Source organism: Gorilla gorilla, chromosome 5 (assembly GCF_029281585.2).
Source record: "Gorilla gorilla gorilla isolate KB3781 chromosome 5, NHGRI_mGorGor1-v2.1_pri, whole genome shotgun sequence".
NCBI lineage: Eukaryota > Metazoa > Chordata > Mammalia > Primates > Hominidae > Gorilla > Gorilla gorilla.
Window position 1 is genome coordinate 156,594,703 of NC_073229.2, and position 23,329 is coordinate 156,618,031.

The window sequence follows — 23,329 nt, forward strand, 5'->3', positions numbered from 1 at the left end:
GAAATAACTCAGACAAAAATAAATAAAAAGGATAAAAAAAGAACGAGCAAAGCCTATATAACATCATAAAGTGACCAAGTATTTGAATTTAGGATCTGAGAAGGTGAAGAGAAAATGAAGGAGTTAGAAAACCTATTTAACAAAACAACAGATAAAAACTTCCCAAGTCCTGCAAAAAACTTTAGATATCCAGAAACAAGAGGCTCAAAGGTCTCCAAATAGATACAATTCAAAAAGTTCTTCTGCTCAGCACATTATAGTCAAAATATCAGAGGTCAAAGACACGGAGAAAACTCAAAAAAGCAAGAGAAAAGCATCAAGTCACTTACAAAGGTACGTCTGTCAGACTAGACTAACAGCAGAAACCTTATAGACTAGGAAAGAATGGGCTGATATATTCAAGATGCTGAAAGGAAAAAAAACTGCCAACCAAGGATACCATACCCAGAAAAGTTATTCTTTATAAAATGAAAGAGAAATGAAGTCTTTCCCAGACAAGCAAAAGCTGAGGGAGTTTATCACCACTAGACCAGATCTACAAGAAATGCCAAGGGAGTCCTACATCCAAAAGTGAAAGAACAATATCTAATATCATTAAAACACATGAAATATAAAAACTACTAGAGCAAACATACAAAGAAGGAAAAGACTAGAAGGTTACCACTACAGAAAAAGAACAAAACCACAATAATAAAAAATAAGAGAGTAAGAAAGGAACAGAGGATACACAAAACAACTAGAAATCAGTTAATAAAATAAGAGGAATAAGCTCTCACATATCAATAATAACCCAGAATGTAAACAAATTAAAACTTTCACTTAAAAATACAGACTGGCTGAATGGATTAAAAAACATGACCCGACTATACACTATTTACCATACTCATCTCACCTGTAAAGCCACATACTAACTGAAATTAAAGGATGGGAAAAGAACTTCCATGCAAACAAAAATCAAAAGTGAGCATGAGTGGCTATGCTTATATCAGGTAAAACATACCTTAAGTATAAAACAATAAGAAGTGACAAAGAAAGTCATTATGTAATGATAAAGGGATCAACTCAGCAAGAGCTGCATATATATTCAGAAATACAACAATTCTAAATACATATGCACTCAACACCAAAACACCCAGATCTATAAAGCAATTATTAGATCTAAAGGGAGTGATAGACTCCAATACAGTAATAGTTAGGAATGTTAACAGCCCACTCTCAGCATTAGACAGGTCATCTAAACAGAAAATTAACAAAGAAACATTGGATTTAAATTGCACATTAGACTAAATGGACCTAACAGACATTTACAGAACATTTCATCCAACAGCTACAGAATATACATTCCTCTCATCAGCACATGAAACATTCCTTAGGACAGCCCATATGTTAGGACACAAAACAAGTCTCAACAAATTTTAAAAAATCAAAATCATATCAAGTATCTTCTCAGACCACAATGAAATAAAACTGGAAACCAATAACAAGAGGAACTTTGGAAACTGCGCAAATACATGAAAATTAAACAACATACTCCTGAATGACCAATAGGTCAAGAAAGAAATTAAAGAGGAAATAAAAAAAATTCTTAAATAAAATGGAAACATAACATATCAAAATCTATAGGGTACAGTAAAAGCAGTGCTAAGAGGAAAGTTTATAGCAACAAACACCTACATCAAAAAGTAGAAAGATTTCAAATAAACGATCTAATAATTCACCTAAAAAAAACTAGAACAAGAAAAACCACACCCAAAATTAGTAGGAGAAAAGAAATAATAAAGATCAGAGCAACACTAAACAAAACAGAGACAAAAAAAAATACAAAGGATCAATAAAAGGAAAAGTTAGTTTTTTGAAAAGATTAACAAACTTGATAAACAAGTTGCTAGAATAACCAAGAAAAAAAGAGAGAATACCCACATAAAATCAAAAATGAAAAAATAGACAAGTATAACTGATATCAAAGAAATGCAACAGATTATCAGGGACTACTACGAACAACAATACACTCGAAAACTAGAAAACCTAGAGGAAATAGATAAATTCCTTGACTCATACAACCTACCAAGACTGAATCAAGAAGAACTAAAAAACCTGAATAGACCAACAATGAGTAATGAGATTGAATCAGTAATAAAAAGTCTCCCCCGACATAGAAAGTCCAAGACTCGGGGCTTCACTGCTGAATTCCCATGTGACTGTCTTCTTACGTGATGTTCAGATAGAGTCTACATTCCCTCTTGAATCTAGTGGGCTTGTGACCACAGTGAAAGACTAACTCATAAAAGGCTGTACAGTTGCCACCTGGCCTCTTGGTTCCCTCTTGGGACCTGCCACCATGCTGTGACGAAGTCAAGCAGCCACACAGAGAGGCTATGATCATACCACAGCACCAGGCAAGGTCCCTGCCAAGAGCCAACATCAACTGCCAGCCATAACTTCAAGGAAACAAGGCTTCATATTCTTCCAACCACCCACTTTGGAGTTGTCCCCACCAAATTTCAGACTTGTGAGCAAAAGAAATTTGTCATTGCGTTAAGCTACTCTGTATGGAGATGGTTCGTTACCAAGAATAGACAGCCAAAACAATGGGCAAAGCCCCCAATACTGGACCCATTTCCTGGCATAGAATAGAACTGGCCTAAAAAGAAATGGGACTTGCTTCTCTGCCTTTCATGAATTTTCATTATTTGGGTTGATTCTTTATTAACATTAGACTTTCTCTCTGAGTCCCAGATTAGGCTGTCTATAAGATATATCCCAGCTGAAATTGTGTGTGAGTGTGTGTGAATGCACACTATATGATGGTTGAATTGTTGCCAGTATTTAGTAATTAGATTTTTATTTAAACACACACACACACACACAGAGAGAGAGAGAGAGAAAGACAGAAAGAAAGAAAGAGAAAGAAAGAAAGAAAGAAAAAGAAAGAGTAAAGAGAATCTAAATTTTGTCTTCTCTCAAAATAAAAGAACAAACAGAAGATCTGGCAATACTGAATTTACATTCCTTTTTAACACTAATTCACTCACAAAACCCCCAGTTCCCTGAGTGCCATCTCCTCTCTGTTGCATTACATCCTGCCTGTTCCATTCAAGCTCTCATCACTCTTTTTTTTTCTCATTTTTTAATTTATATAAATGTATGGGTTACAAGTGCAGATTCTTTACACACAGAGATTGCATAGTGGTGAAGTCAGGGCTTTTAGCGTATCCATAACCAAAATAACATACATTGTAACAAGTAATTTCTATTCCTCCACACCTTCCCACTCCTTCACCCTTTTGAGTCTCTATTGTCTATCATTCCACACTCCACATCCTTGTGTACACATTATTTATCTCCCACTTGTAAGTGAGAACATGCAGTATTTATCTTTCTGCATCTAGCTTGTTTCACTTAAGTTAATGGCCTCCAGTCACTCTTAGATTTATTTCCTGACATCTATAGACATTTGGACTTGTGACATCTATTAAGCCAATGATTCTCTACCTGATCGATAAAAATTTACACTTACATAGTTCTCAAGGAGTTTACACTCTTTTGAAAGAAGAGTTTAATATAATTAGGAAAATAAAAGTCAGAAAAATTTTTAAAAACTAAAGTTTTAGTTTAAAATTAAATTTAAAAGGATAAAATAAAATACATGCCAAAAAGCCACATGATGAGGTGACTAGGATAGCAACTTAGGTTATTATCATACACCCTGGTGTAATTGTCCAACTCTTAGTGGCTGCTGTGCATTTATTGATGCCCCGGGAGCCAATGTTTTTTGTGTCATTGTTCTATATAAATGTTGTTCTCGCCGGGAGCAAAATTACACAAAACATGAAGTCTACTAATAGAATCAAATATGCTACATTTAAGAATCCTATTTATGGCCTGGCGTGGTGGCTCACGCCTGTAATCCCAGCACTTTAGGAGGCCGAGGCGGGTGGATCACCTGAGGTCAGGAGTTTGAGACCAGCCTGGCCAGCCTGGTGAAACCAGTCCCTACTAAAATACAAAAATCAGCCTGGCGTGGTGGCGGGCGCCTGTAATCCCAGCTACTCGGGAGGCTGAGGCACGAGAATCACTTGAACCTGAGAGGTGAGGTTGCAGTGAGCCGAGATTGCACCAGTGCAATCTAGCCTGGGCAATAAAGAGAGACTTTGTCACAAAAAAAAAAAAAAAAAAAAGAGAATCCTATTCACTTTTTGGTATACTTGCTGAAAATACTCTTCTCACACTAGTGTATGAAGAACCTTAAATAAATAGTTTCTAGAGAGGAGACTGAATTTCGAGCATTGGAGAATGGAATCATTCAGCCTGAATAATAAAACTGAAATTGATACATTTATTTCATTTATAGTATTTGGTGTATTTCATCTTATTAAACAGATTTTAAGTAAACTGTCTTTCCATTTAATTGAATAGCATAATCTTAATGCATTTTATATGTCCTAAAATGAGTAGAATGTTTATGGAAATGGAAGGTAAAATATGTCAGCCAAGTAAGAAAACGATCATCCTTTACATGTAAAAATGATTTTATTTCCTTAGGAATAAAAATGGAGGGGAAATCCTATTTATTGCTCATTAAATGTATTGAGAATGCAGCCAGTCATAATTTATCTCATACTGATGTGTATTCACTAATTACTTTAAGAAAATTTCTATGTTTCAAAATCAATCTAAAGAGTACTTAACTAAGTCCTATGCAATCTTTATGAAGAACCACAAACAGGGTGAAAACACTGTAGTTTAACCAAGCTTATCTTTGTGGTGGGCCTATTATGGCATGTTGAATCAGAATTCTACTCACAGCTTTTCATTTGACATACAACTGGCTGGGCTTTCTAGAAATGCTACTCTTTGAGGGAAAATAATATGGAGTTAACTTTCAAAGTATGTCCCATTTTATAATATTAGCATAGTAAGAGTTATGCTCCCTTTTGTAGAACATGCAAGGATAGTTAAGGGGCACACTATACTCCTCTCCCTAAACAGTAAAATTTCTTTTTTAAAAAACGTTAAATAGGTATTTAAATAAGGTATTGTCTACTTTATATCACAGGAGAATGAGTCATTCCCCTAGTGAGGCCTGCATTTGTGGTCAAATACTTGGTTCATAAAGTTAATGTCTGAGATGCTGCAGGAGGAGAATATTTATACATTAGTGACTTCAGCAGAATGCAATCCTCATAAAACTTTATTTTATTGGAGTTGTAAAGTTACTTATTTGGGGGAAGAAACGATTAATTTATGAAAAAATAGATAATAGAGTGGTTTTGAACTTTTTATTGTTGTCACTTTATTTCCTGCCAGAGTTAACAGCTCAGTGCCAGAATCAGCGTTCAAATTTGATGGCGTATTTCAGTCGAAAAGAACCTGGGGATAAAATTACTAAGAAGCGCACTCTAAATCCACCGAGAACACTGATTTAAATACTATCAAAGCCTTAATGCAATGCCAGAACAATTCGGAGTTTTCATCTGGATCAAGACTTTTAGCAAAGGGCAGTATGTTCGGATGAATTTTTATAATAACAAAGCGTGTACGTTCACCGCCATCCAAACGTTGGTCACGATCAAGCAAGGATGTCCAGGAAACCTAACCACCTAATCATTCTGGTCATCTCACAATCTTCTTCTTCCTTTTTTTTTTTTTTCTTTCTATTTAGTAAAGCACCCATGAACAGGCAAGGTGGTTACTTAGGCTCCTTCAAAGTAAATCAGCAGCGGTCAAATTAACTTTATTGGTTATTAAAGTAAGCCAAAGTTTTGTCACTTCATAGGATATTTTGCCTGGGGACCTTCGATTTTGGTCTCTAAATGCGGCTTCCTGAACAGCTCTCGGAATAGGAAAGTCCCTAAGCGATTCTTAGGGACCCTTCATTCTTCTGGAGAATGGTGTAGCTGACATCAGCCCCGCGCCTGGAGGCTCCCAAATAGCCACGATTTGGGAAGTTCTGAGATTTCCACTCCTAGACAGCAAGTCCGCGACGTACTAAAGCGCTCTGTCCCTTCCCTCCTCTGAGAGCTGTCCCGTTAGGTCCCCAAAGCCAAAGCCTAGGTCCTTCTCCCTTCCCATCAGGGATGAAGCGGGGTGTATTGCAGGTGTGTAGGCGAGGGGGCGTCTATTAAGTGGGGCGCTGGGGACAGGAAAGTGTTCAAAGAAGGAAACCTGCCTGGGGTCACCCGTACTCGGCTTCCCTACCGCGCGCCTTCTGGGGCTCCGGGAGCGCAGGCGCTGCCCGCGGAGGCGAGAGTGAGCGTGGCCGGGGGCGCGGGGCTGCGCCAGGTGAGAGAGAGCTGCGGGCCCCGGGGACGACCCGCACCTGCGCCCTCTCTGGGGTCCGGACGGGACCGGGCTTGGCCGGGCGGGCTCCGGGAGGAGACGCGCTTACCTGGAGGTAGGGCCGCCCGTGGGCCACCCCGCCCACGACGATGTCGGCGGACGCCATGGCCCCGGTGGGCGAGAAGCCGAAGCCCACGTAGCCTGCAGTGCGCACCTGGAGGCGGAAGGCGATCTGGCTGCCTCGCTGGCTCCAGCCCAGCCAGTACTTGCCCTCCGAGTCCAGGAGGGTCCGGTGCGGATAGGTTCGGCCCGAGCCCCCCGCCGCCGCCCCGGGGAGCAGCCCCCACAGCAGGAGCAGCGGCCAGCAGCACATCCTCGGGCGCCTCCTGCCCGCCGGTACCGGCCTCCAGCCGCTGGGGAGTGAGGAGCAGAACGAGGAGCGGCGGCGGCGGCGAGCGGGAGACCAGGGACCGCCCCTCGGGCCGGCCGCGCGCCCGCCCGGGAGGGGCAGGACCCGCTCTCCCCGCCCCGGGCCGCCTGCAGGGCGCGCCGCGTCCCGTCCGGTCCCGTCCCGTTCCGTCCCGTCGGGTCCCAGCCCCGCCAACTCTCACCCTGCCCGGCCCTTCCAGCGGATCCACCTGCAGCCCCCGACCCCTGACTTGGTCCCCGAGGTCGGGGCTCGGTGGGAAGGAAAGCGAGGGGCTTCCCGGAAAGAAAGGGAGGAGGAGGCAGGAGAAGGCAGACGCCGAGAGAGGAGAAAAGGAGGCCAGAGGCAGAGGGAAAAGGAGGAGGGCAAGAGAATCCTAGAGCGGGAAGAGCGTGGGCTCTACGGGACGTGGGCGAGAGGTTACCAGGGAAAGAATGGACATTGACGGCAGAGAGCGAGTTTAGCCTGGAGAGGAGGAATTGAGTGAGCAAAGGGGGTAGTCTGGGGTGCGATGCACAGAAAGGCCCGTCCAGGGTAACCTTCACGTCTCCGTATCCGTTGCTGTCGACTTTCCAGAGCCTTTGTTCCCAGTGACGTCCCTATTTCAATGGAGGGACACACTTCACCTTCCCCAGCCCCCCACCTCGAGAATTTCTCTCACCCTCCCACCCTGCGGGGCCGCAGAGCTTGCTCCTCACGGCAGGAGCTGGAGCCCTGACGCTTGCCTTCACCTAGTTTTTGTTTGGTTTGGTTTGGCGTTGATGGGACAAAGTCAGCCAAACTACTTTGCCATCAGCAGAGAAGGTAAGGGGTGAATTGTCATTTGAGAGTTATATTTTAATTTAACATTCTCTTTTCTGGCTATTCCAAGTTCTGGCCATAACCATGTTTGTCAAAAGTTTGTTTTGTTTTGGTTTTGCCTCTACCTTTGACCACTCCTGTCTTTAGAATGCTAAATACAAATATGGCCACTAAAATTTACCTTGCTTATTTATTCCTTTATTTATGATCTGCCAAGTTTCCAAAAAAGTTCGAAATTTTGTCTTTATAAAAATACAAACAATGCAAAATAGAAAAACAAATAAGAGAGAATATCAGATGAGAAATATGGGTAAGAAGAGCAGGCTCCACACTAGCCACCCTACACTCCTCATTCTCTCTCCTCACCTCGTATTTCAGCCTGTTTTTCCCCCTGCCTGTCTTTTCCCATAACTTTTCCAAAGTTACCGTCATGCATCTAATTTATATTCTTCTAAGGATACGGGAATATTTGATCATGTCTGGAAGGTGACCTGTAGGTGGATCTGCTTACCAAAGTGCTCAGGGACTTGCCTGGGAAGGGACTTTTCCCAAGAAGAGATTGGATCAAGGTCCGCAGGGCTGGCCAATGGCAATAGGCCAGCATCAGAGAAGAGTGATGTTGGAACCGCAAAATAAAATGAGCAATAAAAGAGCCTGCAAAGCCTTACAAGAACTGGGCATGGAGACTATGAAATATAAGTAGCTGGTGCATCACCTCCACCAGGACCCACTGGGCAAATGTCAAGGGCAGTAACAGCCATACAGCAATGTAAGGGTGGCAACCTTAGAATTGGGTTTTTACAAGCACCATACCAGGGACGTGGCTTCAGCCATGAAGAAAGGAAGGGGGATATGGAGAGAAAGAGGAACAAAATAGGGGGAATGGAGTCCCAGAGGAGTGGCTCATGGCACTGGGTGGGACACACTCACTATCCTCTCACTATCCTGGGCAGGGATTTCAGGGAAGTTAAATTACTGCAGAGTGACTAAAGGCAAACTTTCTGTTTTGTGACCCTACTTTTATTCCTAGTGTGGAGGAACCTGGAACAAGCACATTGCTACATCTGCTTCCTGGGGTTCGTTATATAAACCCCAAATTCACATCTATTAGGACATTTTGTTTCCTTATTGAAACAAAAAGAGGTCATGCCTTCCAGAATTCTTCCCCCATTAACTGTTTTAGCTTTACCTTCCATCACTCCCATCTCACTCGCCCATCGGCCTGTAGACCACATGAAAACTCCCTCTGGAATCCTCAATGGAGAGCCGTGCTATTTTGCATCACTGTGCCTATTCGCAGGGTTTGTCACTTCTCCCCTCCTTCCTTTGAAGTATTTTCTTGTCCTCCTTCTCACACTTCATTGTAAGACAGCATCCTATCTGTGGATACTATCCACGGTAGTCCCCATGGAATGTTCTGCCAGACCCCATATGGCACCCCTGACACTTCAGTGTACTTTCTGTCTACAGGCTTGTTTTCCTCCAGTAGCCTCTTTAGGTCAGGAACCACGTCTGGTTTCTCACTGCCTAGAATGTGGACATCTTGCAATAGGTGCTTAATGAATACTTGTAGGACGAGTGAACAGATGCATGCCCAGATCCTCCTGTAAGCATCCTCGTAACAAAGTTGTTCTATGGGGGAAAGCTTGGCCACAGATGTAATTGAGTGTTCTGCATTGGTATTGAGGCGAACATAGAAAAGACCACACATGAATACACAAAGGAGAAAGTTTTAAATTGTTTTCATTTATTATTTCATTGAGTGTAAAGTTATTGTCTTTTCTTGTGACTGGCATTGCATCCGAAACGCCCTGAACACTCAAGAAACATTAAAACTAATATAACCATTTTGAGATCAGGTCAACAAACAGAACATTAGCATAATTCATACTCAAGAGATCCACTCTGCTTTGGCTTGAATCACCCAGTAATTTGAGACAGAATAGAAAATGTTATCTATGTGTGCTTTGTACGCTGCTTGAGTTTTCTGGATCAAAAGCAACTCTACGCTTCAGTTGCATAGAGGACTCAATTTTCTGATGTTGGAAATCAATTACTGCATTGCTGCTTGTCTTAAATTTGTAACGAAGGCAGGAAGAAAGCATAGGTCTGTTGAAAACTTAGGGAATATAGCAGAGAGGAGAATGAAATTAGTGGTAAAGGGTTTCAAAATTAGTTTTTAAAACTACTGTTTTTGTTAAAACCGAAACTTGCTGGTTATTTAAAGAAAAAGGTCAGGAAATACAGAAAAGTGTGAATAACAAAGTAAACTTAAAAAATCACCTGAAATTCCACCATCCAAAAATAACCCTTGTATGCATTCCAGGAACATCATTCCAGAGCCCAGTTCCATTAAAAGGTTGGAGGAGCAGTCTGTTGGGCAAGCATTTGCAGAGAAACAGGTGAATTAGCTTTGTAAGACTCTGCTTGAAATAAACAGAGCGACTTTAAACATATTAGTTACAAGCACATTTTTTAGGCTTCTTCTCTCCACATATATCCTTTGGATACATGAGTAGACAAAAGAAATCAAATAGACAAAACTAGCGATTCAGTGAGGTCTTACTTAAGTTCAGAACATTCAACCAAATTAGTCATTCCTAAAATGAATCATTTTCTCACACTTTTCAATCAAGGATTTGAAATGTTATATTTATTTTAACTCCTCACTTTGATACATAGCTTGCAATCTGCCAGTGTGACTGCCCCCATGCTGAGTTTCCTTACCTCCAAACCCTCTGTTGCTAAGGTTTGTTTGTATTTCTACATTAGTCAACTGCAAGGGGTTGGGGGAAGGATTGAGGAAAAAAGAAAACCCAAGGGATGATTATAAGCCAATGCAGTCTCCCTATATGAGCTAGGATGGGCTAAAGTATTTCTTCTTGAGAGTATCATAATTTTCCTGCCTACTTGTACCTAAGGTTCAACAATAATACTAAATATTTATAAAGTTCCTGTCTTCTAGGGAGCTCAGAGAAAAATATTTATGTAAGTGATCTCAGCAGTTCTCCAAAATAGGGAAGCTGAAGCATTTTCTCACATTAGTCTATAAACTAAGTCACTTGTGTGGATAGGTGACTGGTTCAAGTTCATACTATGAGTCAGTGGCAGAAAAGCCAAAAATAGAACTACGGTGTTTTGAGGTTTTTTTTTAACTACATACTTTCTCCAGCTCTCACCTCACCTCCAATAAAAAAAAAAATTAAAGCTATTAGGTAATGATCATGAAACATTCTTTCAGCAGGGCTGATATTTTTTACATGAGCAAGATGCTATGATCTACTATTAGCTCAATGTTATATATTCATTTTAATAACATGATATTGATGATAGTCATGTGGATGGAGAAGGTGAGGATATAGTGCATTTACTCCTATTATCAGGAAACTGAGACTTGCTTAACTGAATTCTTGAGGTTTCTTTGAAATTGAGTGCCAGTTGGCACAGAAAATCACTCTTAGGTTCTTATGAAAATCACAGCAAGCAAACCACTTTCTCTGTGCAAATCCTAAACTTTAGTAGTATCTATAAACTATGCTCTGAAATACAACTGTTTAACTAAAAATAGTCTGTGGAAAAAAAGGAATGCTCTTTTTTTTAATCACTAATTACCATCTGTTATAATTTCCCTTTACAGGGAACCATAATGTGTATCAAAAATGTGGTAGGGAAGAAATAGATTTACTAAATAGTCTATATTAATGCAAAGCCATGTTTAAAATGTTGTGTAGGGGATTTATGAGACTAATCGATGCTGAAATTGTACTCATCTGAGTGATCTGTGGCACAAAATAAATATCAATGCCCTCACACTTTGGCAAACCTCACTTATAAGAGGGCAAGCCAACTGAAGCTGCCAGTGATTATAGTAAGAGAAAGTAGGAGTAATAAAATGTGCTGAATTAGTTATAAGAATGTCAGTCTTGCAAGGGTAGAGACTCTCTAATCCATACCCTCATCTTGCAAATAGAGTCCTAGAGAGGAGTGAATTGTTTAAGCCTACAGTATTTTTAATAGATACAAGCAGGAAGGTTGGTGGCCTGACACAATTAACAACAATGCCTGGCTCCCCAACATCCTCTTCTTAACAGTTGTTCTTTTGGGTGTCTCAGGTCACCACTGGAATTACTTTTACCAAGCTTTAGCTTCTATATACGTGTTGAGAGAAAAAGTAGAAAGGAAGAGGGCATTGTGAAAATAGTGATATTCTCTCCAAGTAGAACTCCCTAGAAACCACCCTTTTGATTATTCTGTAGACTTGGCCCTTAAATACTTGTACTTCTGTATGCTTAGAATTCTATGGCCATTAATTTAAAGAAAAGCCTAGGTTTAGTCAAATTGAGCAACCAGCATCAATTCAAAACTAAAAACAAATTGAACTCCACACTGAGAATAAGAGGATTCAGTACTACTCACTTGATTCAAAAATGCCACATGTGGTTTTGGGGAGCTTTAAAGAAATTTCTACTGTGATAAAGAAAACATAAGGACTAGATACATAAATATAAAAATTTAATTTTCCAGAAACCTAATTGAAGTCATTACAGTCATTACTAGGAATAATAAACAATGACTAGAGGTTCCCTTAATTGAAAAGCTGAAATAATTAGCAATTATTTTTCACATGGAAACTGACAAATATGACATATTCTGGGAATGGGTGTTAAGCCTTTGAAGCTTCTAATCAATACATGAATAAAAAAGAAAATGTGTATGTTTGTTTTCTATGCTGCAAGATTTTATTTTCTTTTATTTCTAAATCTAAGCTCACATCTCAATTCTCTGAAAATTTCCACATTTAAAGATCCAAATTAATGATCGCCTTCTAACTGGTGTGAGATGGTATCTCCTTGTGGTTTTGATTTGCATTTCTCTGATGGCCAGTGGTGATGAGCATTTTTTCATGTGTCTTTTGGCTGCATAAATGTCTTCTTTTCAAAAGTGTCTGTTCATATCCTTCGCCCACTTGTTGATGGGGTTGTTTGTTTTTTTCTTGTAAATTTGTTTGAGTTCTTTGTAGATTCTGGATATTAGCCATTTGTCAGATGAGTAGATTGCAAAAATTTTCTCCCATTCTGTAGGTTGCCTGTTCACTCTGATGGTAGTTTCTTTTGCTGTGCAGAAGCTCTCTAGTTTAATTAGATCCCATTTGTCAATTTGGACTTTTGTTGCCATTGCTTTTGGTGTTTTAGACATGAAGTCCTTGCCCATGCCTATGTCCTGAATGGTATTGCCTAGGTTTTCTTCTAGGGTTTTTATGGTTTTAGGTCTAACATTTAAATCTTATCCATCTTGAATTAATTTTAGTATAAGGTGTAAGGAAGGGATCCAGTTTCAGCTTTCTACATATGGCTAGCCAGTTTTCCCAGCACCATTTATTAAATAGGGAATCCCTTCCCCATTTCTTGTTTTTGTCAGGTTTCTCAAAGGTCAGATAGTTGTAGATATGTGGTATTATTTCTGAGGGCTTTGTTCTGTTCCATTGGTCTATCTCTCTGTTTTGGTACCAGTACTATGCTGTTTTGGTTACTGTAGCCTTGTAGTATAGGTTGAAGTCAGGTAGCGTGATGCCTCCAGCTTTGTTCTTTTGGCTTAGGATTGACTTGGCTATGCGGGCTCTTTTTTGGTTTCATATGAACTTTAAAGTAGGTTTTTCCAATTCTGTGAAGAAAGTCATTGGTAGCTTGATGGGGATGGCATTGAATCTATAAATTACCTTGGGCAGTATGGCCATTTTCACGATATTGATTCTTCCTATCCATGAGCATGGACAGGTGCTAGAGAGGATGTGGAGAAATAGGAACACTTTTACACTGTTGGTGGGACTGTAAACTAGTTCAACCATTGTGGAAGTCAGTGTGGTGATTCCTCAGGGATCTAGAACTAGAAATACCATTTGACCCAGCCATCCCATTACTGGGTATATACCCAAAGGATTATAAATCATGCTGCTATAAAGACACATGCACACGTATGTTTATTGCAGCACTATTCACAATAGCAAAGACTTGGCACCAACCCAAATGTCCAACAATGATAGATTGGCTTAAGAAAATGTGGCACATATACACCATGGAATGCTATGCAGCCATAAAAAAGGATGAGTTCGTGTCCTTTGTAGAGACATGGATGAAGCTGGAAACCATTCTCAGCAAACTATCGCAAGGAAAAAAAACCAAACACCTCATGTTCTCACTCATAGGTGGGAATTTAACAATGAGAACACATAGACACAGGAAGGGGAACATCACACACTGGGGCCTGTTGTGGGGTTGGGGGAGGGGGGAGGGATAGCATCAGGAGATATACCTATGTTAAATGACGAGTTAATGGGTGCAACACACCAACATGGCATATGTATACATATGTAACAAACCTGCACGTTGTGCACATGTACCCTAGATCTTAAAGTTTAATAAAAAAAATCCAAATTAGATAATTAACTCAGCTTTACAGAAATACTATTTGATCTTCAAAGGCATCTTTTCCCTTACTTAAATACTTAAATAAAAGACTATACAAGTTAAACCAAATAATCTATAGCAGTGACTGTCACTGCTATAATTGATCAGATAACTTCTGTTACTTCCCTTAAAATAGTATTGACAAGACAGGATCTATCAAAACCCCAGACAATTAGAAAATTAGCCTTAGAAGTTAAACCATCAATAATAATGATAACATAGGAACATAACCAGAATGATAATTTCGAAGGAGTCAAGACTTGGAAGAATATCACTATATTTACAATGCCCTCTTCCTCTTTACTCTTTCTCCTTCTCAAATATTTATGGAAATTAATACTTGGCATAACCAATCCCAACAGTGAAACTGAGATACCAAAAGAATAAAGAATAACTTTTAAGAGGGGGATATGGAAGGAGTCAGGCATTGTTAGCATTAGGAATAAAACCATGACCATAATCATAATATGCTTACTGAGGGGTACAGGTATGTTACATAGATTGTCTCATTTAATCTTTACAACAACCTTATGAGGTCAGTGTTGTTCTCTCCATTTGGAGGACACTAAGGGAGAAAATTGTTTTTCAGTTATTATAAAAGCAAAGACAACAAGATATTTTCTCAATTGTGAAGGAATTCTTTTTTAATATTACATGTTGCAGGACATGGTGGCTCATGCCTGTAATCCCAGCACTTTAGAAGGTTGAGGTGGGAGGATCACTTGAGGCCAGGGGTTTGAGACCAGGGATCACTTGAGGCCAGGGTCTCAACATGGTGAGACCCTGTCCCTAAAAAAGAAAAAAAAATTAAATGTTTCACAAGTTATTCCATATCTTATTAAACAATTCTATTGGTAGTATTTTTGTTAGATACAAATAAGCAAACCATAGTAAGTCAATTTGCTACACATGTTTGGAGTTTTTCTTGACACAAATTTCTAAAATTTTATGTGCTTACTGAGTTCCCAGAGGAGTGGCTATATACTGAAATTGGTTATATAGCAATGGGACATATAAAATTTTAGTGTTAAAAAGGGCATTGTGGGGGACGTGATATGGAGAGGGAAAATGATTTTGAGTGAAATCGAAGAAAGAGAGTCATCTTTTTTCTTTTTCTGTCTTATCCTGTCTCTCTCCACACACACACACACACACACACACACAGACACACACAGAGACACACACACACACACTAAAGTAACTTCAATTATTCTTGTTAGAGGAAATGGTAATAATCATTTTTCTCCTCTTTTCAAACATTAGGAAAAGGAGAAGTAATCATGTAGAAAATTTAAACTTTATGTAACATAAAATGAGAGTGGATATTTTTTAAGGAGAAACTTAGAGAAAAGTGATCTAGCTATCTTTTTCAAGTATATCGTCAGTGATTAGAATACATAGCAACAGAAAGTTATGGAGAAAATTGCCATGATTACATTTGTTTTAAATTGTGAGTTTATCTTGTGACCCCTTGTGATATTAGAGAGTACAGGCACTTAGATAATTCAGATCATGACTACAAACATAACATTAACCAATTAGTGGGCACAAAATATTTTGAAAATCTAATTTTAAAAAGAAAATTTGCCAGGCCTGGTGGCTCATGTCTGTAATCCCAACACTTTGAGAGGCCAAGGAAGAAGGATCACTTAAGCCCAGGAGTTCAAGACCAGTCTGGACAACATAGTGAGACCCCATCTCCACAAACATTTTTTTTAAAAAATTAGCCATGTGTGGTGGTGCATGTTTGTGGTCCCAGCTACTCAGGAGGCTGAAATAGGAGGATCAATTGAGCCTGGGAGGTCAAGGCTTCAGGGAACCATGATCACTCCACTGCACTCCAACCTGGATGACAGAAAAAGGCCATGTCTCCAAAAAGAAAAGAAGGAAAAGAAAAGGAAAAAGGAAAGGAAACTTGTTTTCCTTTTAAAAACTGATAAATAATATTTATTTTTGCTAATTACACTGTAGGACTGTAAAATCAGAAAAATAATCAAACCTAAGAGAGTCAAAAGATATCATGATTTGGTATCTAAACCAGAGAAATCCAATATTATTTGTATATTTAATATATTGTTAAAAAGCCCTTTTGACTAGCAAAACCAACGTTTTGATTTGAAAATATTTCAAAAATATCTACTCTTGTGATTTATCTTGTGTAGGTTCATCTATGTGAAGAATAGTTAGGAGGCCTAAATATTCAAGGAAAGGAACTTTGGCTTGACATCTAGGAATCACTTTCATCTGCCTCCCAGAAAGAGGAAGCCAAATGGCCAGCCAACACAGACCACGTCTAGCTCTGAGAACTTCCTCTTTAAAAGCGATCTCTTAATTCAGTGTTGTGGAAATTCCTGGATCGATCTATTTCCCTAGGAAATAATAAGTAATAGTGAGGAAAGCACATTCATTCTTAATTCTTTAATTCACAGTGAACAAGAGCAAATGCCATGTGGTAAACTGCATGTTATTTAATAAGAGTGGTAAAGTTAGACAAACTGATCGATTATGTGGTAGTTATTCTTAAAGCATATTTATTGTCCATTCTGCATTACCTAATGGAACAAATGACTCCTTTAATATAAAGAAATTACCTGAAAAGCATGTATTTAAGATAATGTCAATTCCGCATGTTTCTTTTGGCTGAAAAGAGAAAAAGAACTAGAAAAAGCAACAGATTGAATTCCTCTGAATGAGTCAGAAGAGTGGGAGATGTGTAAAAATCAGGACGAGGGTGACAGCGGGATACCAGAGTCCTACCTGCATCAGTCCCATGGCCTCAGCCCATGTGATCCCCACCTCCCTTGGATACCACATTTCAAGGTAAATTTCCATCAATTATGGCCACTGCATTAATTTGGCTAGTTCGTAGCATTTCACAAGGGAGCTTCTAAACCTGGAGAACAAGGGCTTGGGTTTTTCCAACAGACAACAGAATTTAACCTAAATAGATTACCCAGGAAAGCTCTGCCCAACTGACATAGACATTGATGACAGGGAAGACAAGCTAGTGCAAAGAGATGATAGTAGCAGTAGAGCTGAACTAACAATCCAGCCTGAAAAGGAAAGTTAAAGATTAAAATACAGTTTAAATATATGTGAGATACTATGTCAGATTTGTGAGCAGTCTTTTATGTGGTTGTGATTAGAAGAATGATCTTCATCTATAGAACAAATTTTAGTTGGGGGAGCACCACAACTTTAAAACCAGAAAGTCTAAGAACATTGTGATTTTTATGGAAAAAACGCTTTAAGAAATAGTACTCAAATATTTAATAGAAGGAAATGTTCACAGGATTCATTCTATAATGGAAAAATATTGTTTTCTTAAAAATCTCCCTTTTGTAAATATTTACCATGATTTAAAAATCTCTCTACTTTTACCAATGATTAAAAATTATTAAAGCAGTTGATTTTCATGTAACTAGAGAATGTCTAAGCAAGAAAACATTTAAAAATTTCAAGTATATTGTGAAACAAAACCTTTCTAAGAAACCATCCACTTCCTTAACTCATTGGGATTCATCCATTTGTATATTTTGTTTGCTTGAAATTTGTGAAATGTTCATTTGGAGATTGAAATGCAGGATTTTACTTTATTCATTTATTTGCAAATACATTTGAGAATCTATTTTGTACCTATAGGTTGTAGGTACTGGAGATGTGCTAACAATACTCATTCGTTCCCCTCGTGGAGCTTGCATTCTAGTAATTTAAGTAACTCAGGAAATATTAGAGGTAGAATCAAAATAGAGGTAGTCACAAACCTGACAGATTTTTTCCCTTCTTGAGTTGGACATGAAACATTTTTCTTTAATATAAAACCATTTTTGAAATAGTATCACTTTGTTATTTTGAGCTCCTTCAAAAGAAAGAACAAAATAAGGGCCTCCATTCCCCTAAATAAATAAAGTATGGTGTGTTTTCTCCATGTGGCAAGAATTATTGGAACAAAGTAACTAAAACAAAGCAAAAATCTGGGGAAAGAGTATTTATATAAAAGAGAACAGTATCAAGATACTCTTATGGAGCCAAGACACAAAATTTAAACCACCATAAAGAAATAATGCATCCACGCACTAAAGAAATGAATAGAGATGTGTCACTTTGAGCAACGCTTGAGTATGATGTTCACGAAGGTCTGAAATGCCAGTGCATTTCATTATGTGATATCCCAAATACCTAAAGCATAGATGTTTAAACCTATCAACTTAATTTATTGGGAAGCAAATTCAGCCAACAAAATCAATATTTGGGTATGTATGGGACATTTTTTTTGGTTTTGCTCCCCTGTGGGATCCAAGTATGGAACATTTTGAATCATTGGCTTTGTTGCATAAATATTCTCAGCCTCCTCCCTTCTTGCATTCGCTCAATGTAATCTACACATTACAATCATTCTTTGAGTCTCACTATTTCAGCTTCATTTCCCAGCTTTATTTCCTCTGTAGCATGACATCACTGTCCAGGACCTAGGCTCCACCACACACACAAGCACAGAGTTAAAATACATCTCCAATTGTGTAGTATATTTCATAACCACATGTTATGGAAAAGCTGTATTTTCTTAGAAAACATACATTCTCACAGAGCATCTCTCTAATATCTATTTAACCCATTTTTTGCAAAAGTTAAGACTCATTTACTGAGTCAGCATATTGAAACAATATAATTTTTAGGAACATAGTAGAAACTGAAATCTTTATTCTATATAGATTTTTTCCCTTAGATATTGAGAAGCTTTTGAATATCCTGAAGAATATGATGAAATAACTTCTTTATAACCCCACACTCCTAGTCTACCAAGCAAATTAAAATGTCTGATTTAAAGCAGATGCAGATTTTAATGAATCATTTCTCTGTTTTCAAGTGCAGGCACACTTTATTTTGCAGCATATATAAGATTACATTGCAAGCATTTTTTTCAATGGGCACATACTTTATTTTGAATTAAATAAACCCAGCTTGTGATGATAGTGGTGAAAGTGACTGATCATTGAAATTTATGATTGTCTTTCTCCTCCTTCTCTCTCTCTTTCCTCTCTCCCTCTCTTCCTCCATCCCTTCCTCTCCCTCTGTGTCCTTCCCTCTTTTTCTCCTTCCCTATCTCCTGCTTTTCTTTCTCCCCTTCGTAGTTTCTATAGGCAGAGTATAAAAAAAAATAAATAACATTTCATTTTGGGGGAAAAGAAAGAACATGGACTTTGGCACAGGGGATTGCCTGGAATTGAATCTTGGCCCTGCCACTTACCAGCTATGCCACCTTAGGAAAGTTAGTTAACTTTTCTGTGCCTCATTTTCATCATTTCTTAAATGTGGATAAATTAGTAACTATCTCATAGGATTAATAGACTTAAAGGAGCTTGTATTTGTAAAGTCCTTAGAGCCTGGCACAAAGAAGTGCTGTATGAGTGTGCAGTAATAAAATAAATAAATAAGCCTAAAGACAAAACTCTTCTTCATTTCAAGAAATAATTTCTCCAGAACAAAGCAATAGAAAGTGAGTTAAGCACCTAATTTTTGTTTACCTCCCACATTGCACCTGTTCTTGCATAACAAACACATTCTATTTCAAGAAGTTGAAATCCCTTCCTTTTTGTCCATCTAAGTTTTCTATTATTTCTATGCCACGGGTCATTAATGAAAGGCAGGATTCTCTCTGAAATTAAACAGTGGGGAAGTCAACTGGAAAGAGAGAAAAGTGCAGCAGAAGTGACTAAAAGTGAAATACAAGAAGCAGAAGAAAACATTTAAAAACCCCGTAATTAAAAGCATGCACAGAGTCCTGTTAACCTCGGCTGACTCCAATAACATGGTTACAAGAGAAATGGTCTACTCCAGCATGTCGTTAGCCATAAATACAGAGGTAAAGTGGTCCAGGGCAAATAACATCAAAGGCAAAGGGAAAGTGGGATGGGCGAAGGCGCCCCACCCAACCTCCCTGGATGAGCTTAGCTTAACATAGTTTTCCAGCAGACTAACCAAACCAGCAGCGTTGACCTTAAATATGAATTTTTCACCATCGCTGGCAGATGAGCCTTTAAGTGGCGTCAGAGGCGGTTACCCCGGGGACCAAGGGGCCCACTGAAATTAAAGACAGACTTTTTATTCCCCTGTCTCTTGAGTGTTGACTGCTTGGGATCCTTGAATTTGACTTGGATGAATAAAGGCCCTCTCAGACTTGCAGATTCCCCCTAAGGGTTTTGACATCACTTCCAAAGCACTCGCCCTTATCAGCTGCATCATGCTGACCTCTGACCAAATGGAAAGACCTAGTTCCTGAGAGAATTCTGAGATGGCTATTCATTTGTAAGAAAGTTCAAACACAAGTCTGTGGGCTTAGGAAATCATTTTGAACTACTTATTAATTCTGAGAATTTAAAATGTGAATACGTCTTGTTATTTTGTATTGCTCCATAATTACTACATTTACTAAATTGCTATTTAATATCTACTCTCCTTAAAAAACAAACAAATGAATAAAATTAAAGGAGTGGTAAAATGTGAACATGTGTAGCAAAAGGCCAAGAAGTATTTTTATTTATATTTGTATTTTAAAAGGATAGTAATTTTGCTTGAGATCAAGACAAATGTGATTTCTCTGTGTGATAGAGACAGGTGGTTCCATATGGCTATGCTAACTATGCAGTGTCGTTCTTCCCTTTACCAACAGCCAACCACTGGCCTTGCCCTGGTTGTCCCTATTATTTAGCATAAAATTTTCTAAACAATTTAAATTATGAAAACTTTCTGCCACATAAAAAGACATAAGGAATACTATAACCTACTTCCGAATAAAGGTGTTCGGCTGAACACCTGATTTGCATGGACTCCCTCCTGAAACCCACCAATGTAAGTTTTTGGAGCTCTAAACCCATAAAGGAAAAGAGAATACAAAGAGGAAAAGAGCAGCAAACTTTTTGGGAGCTATAAAGCCTATGGATCGATGGCAACCTACTTGGCAACTTGAGAAAACTAAATATTAACTTGGTAGTAGAAACATTTCAGGAGAAAGGTGATTTAAGTCACAAGATCTTCAGATGATGAAACACTGGGGACTCAAGAGGGCCCTGCAAATGAAGGTGAGGGAGTGGGGAAGTGTTTGAAAACTTTAGAAGGAGTCAGGGAATCAAACTCCCCCCTCTGACATGGCCTTGTCAAACATTATAACAGTGAGAAAATTATGACAGAAAAAGGAATCTGACCTAATCAACTCTGTCTTGTCTTTACCCTCCAAACTGCCCTTGTTTATTCCTGGGCATAGACCAGCTACCTTTGGGAGGAATTTAGTTTATAATTTAACTTTGAAACAAAGACGATAGCCCTTCTCCAAAACAAACCCCCTCCTTGCTTAGGGACCAGACCGCCTTTGTAAAACCAACAAATTAGCCATAAGATGAGAAATTATGGCTTAGGAGTCATGCAGCCAGAGACCACAGGATTCCTAACTTCCCCAGGTGCTCCAAAACATAATATTACTATTGTAAAATCTAAGATTGGTGTTTGAGTTATTTTTCAGACCCTGCATTCTGATGGATCAGCTGGTGCTACCCAGACAGGTAAACTGGCTCATCTAGTCTTGTGGTCGCCACCTAGGAACTGATTCAGTGCAAGAGGATGGCTCCAACTTCCTGTGAGTCCCTCCCTGACCCAACCGATCAGCATTCACCATGCCTTAGCCCCCTCCACACCAAACTATCTTTTAAAAACAAACAAACAAACAAACAAAACCCTTGGCTCCATGGAGACTTACCAGAAAAAAACTAAAAGTATCGATATAAAATAAAATAGAAACTCTGGCCTCAGAATTTTCAGGGAGGCTGATTTAGGTAATAATAAAACTCTGGTCTCTCATTTAGCTGGCTCTATGTATATTAAATTCTTTCTCTATTGCAATTCCCCTGTCTCAATTAACTGGTTCTATCTGGGCAGCAGCCAAGAAGAACCCATTGGGTGGTTACACCTCTATTCTACTCAGCTGCTCCAATGATTCTCTTCAATTCCAGGCCAAAATGAAGGTTTATTCTGCAGAAAGGATAACAGAGAAATTTTAATTGGGAGAGAAAGGAACCATGCAACACTGAAGACAGGAGTCCTATAAAGGAAAGAGGGAGCATAAATGAAGTGATGACTGTCAAATGACTGCCCCTTCTTCTCCACTAGCTCGTAGAATGCTGAGAGCTGACTTAAACCCTCCAAACAGGAGATAGATTACTCACTGGAGGATCTACTCAGCCTAAAGATATTAATGTTGGAGACTCCTCAATAAAAGTGCCAAGTCCAATCCCAGGATGAAGCCCACAGTGTACAAGTCCTACCAGGCCCTAGAATTTCCTATTTTGCTGTCCAGCTTTCAGTATGAATGAACTTCAAAGGATCTTTAGGTATTAGAGGAAACTTTCTACTGTTTTAAAATGAAAGTCAGCGACCAAAACAGCAATGAAAAACTAATAAAGGAAAGTAGATCATCCAAAAAAAAAAAAAAAGCCAGCTGAGAAGGAAAGTGGGAGGGAGGAACAAAGAGAAGTTTGTTAACAGGTACAAATATATACTTAGATAAAAGGAATAAATTCTAGTATTAGATAGTACAGTAGGAAAATTATAATTAACAATAATTTGTTGTGTATTTCAAAATATCTAGAAGAGAAGAATTGTAATGTTCCCAACACTAAGAAAAGATAAATGTTTGAGGTGTGGATATCCCAGTTATCCTGACTTGATCATTATGTGTTATATACATGTATCAAAATATCACATATGCCCCAAAAATATGTACAACTATGATATATCAATTTAAAAAACACAAAAATTTCAACTCAAAAAAGTGGATACTATCCTGAGAAAACAAAACATAACAAAACTCTTTCACTGATATACTCAGAGAGCTAAGAAAAAATATAGCATCAGTTAAATAATAGCAGGATACTAGAAGAAAGAACAATTTTATAATGAAAGGAGTCTGAGAAATTAACAATAAAATATCAGCAATGAAAAACTCAAAAGAAGATTACGAGCATAATGTTGAAAAAAGAAATGCTCAAGAAAGTTAAGCAAAAATCAGACAGGAGAAGAAGATTTTAACTACTTGACCAAATTAGTCAGTAGTTCCTATCCAAATAACAGAAGTTCCAGAAGACAAAGCAGAAAGATTTGGGAAAAGCAGGAGAGGGATCAAATAATTTACAAAAATCTCACTGGGCCAAGAATGAAAATGAAATTACAGAAGATCATCATGAAATCACTGCATGTGGATGATTGCCAGACGAGGAAAAATTTTCATTAACAAAGAATCAGATTGGCTGGAACATCTCAAAAGCTAATTGGAAGCCCAAATTCATTAGAATAAAGCCATCACAATTCT

The 23,329-nt window shown here is 38.6% G+C and overlaps 1 protein-coding gene and 1 long non-coding RNA gene across 2 annotated transcripts in view; one reads left to right on the forward strand and one right to left on the reverse strand.

Moving 5' to 3' along the window:
- Positions 1-6,802, reverse strand: part of MOXD1 (monooxygenase DBH like 1) — a 104,264-nt gene extending 97,462 nt beyond the window's left edge. The window contains exon 1 of the mRNA XM_019030208.4: positions 6,389-6,802. Coding sequence (XP_018885753.1) covers positions 6,389-6,652 — 264 coding nt within the window. The 5' untranslated portion in view covers positions 6,653-6,802. The remainder of the gene's footprint in view (positions 1-6,388) is intronic.
- LOC129534428 (uncharacterized) overlaps positions 6,731-23,329 on the forward strand; it is a 43,273-nt gene continuing 26,674 nt past the window's right edge. The window contains exon 1 of the long non-coding RNA XR_008681028.2: positions 6,731-7,510. This is a non-coding gene — a long non-coding RNA (uncharacterized lncRNA). The remainder of the gene's footprint in view (positions 7,511-23,329) is intronic.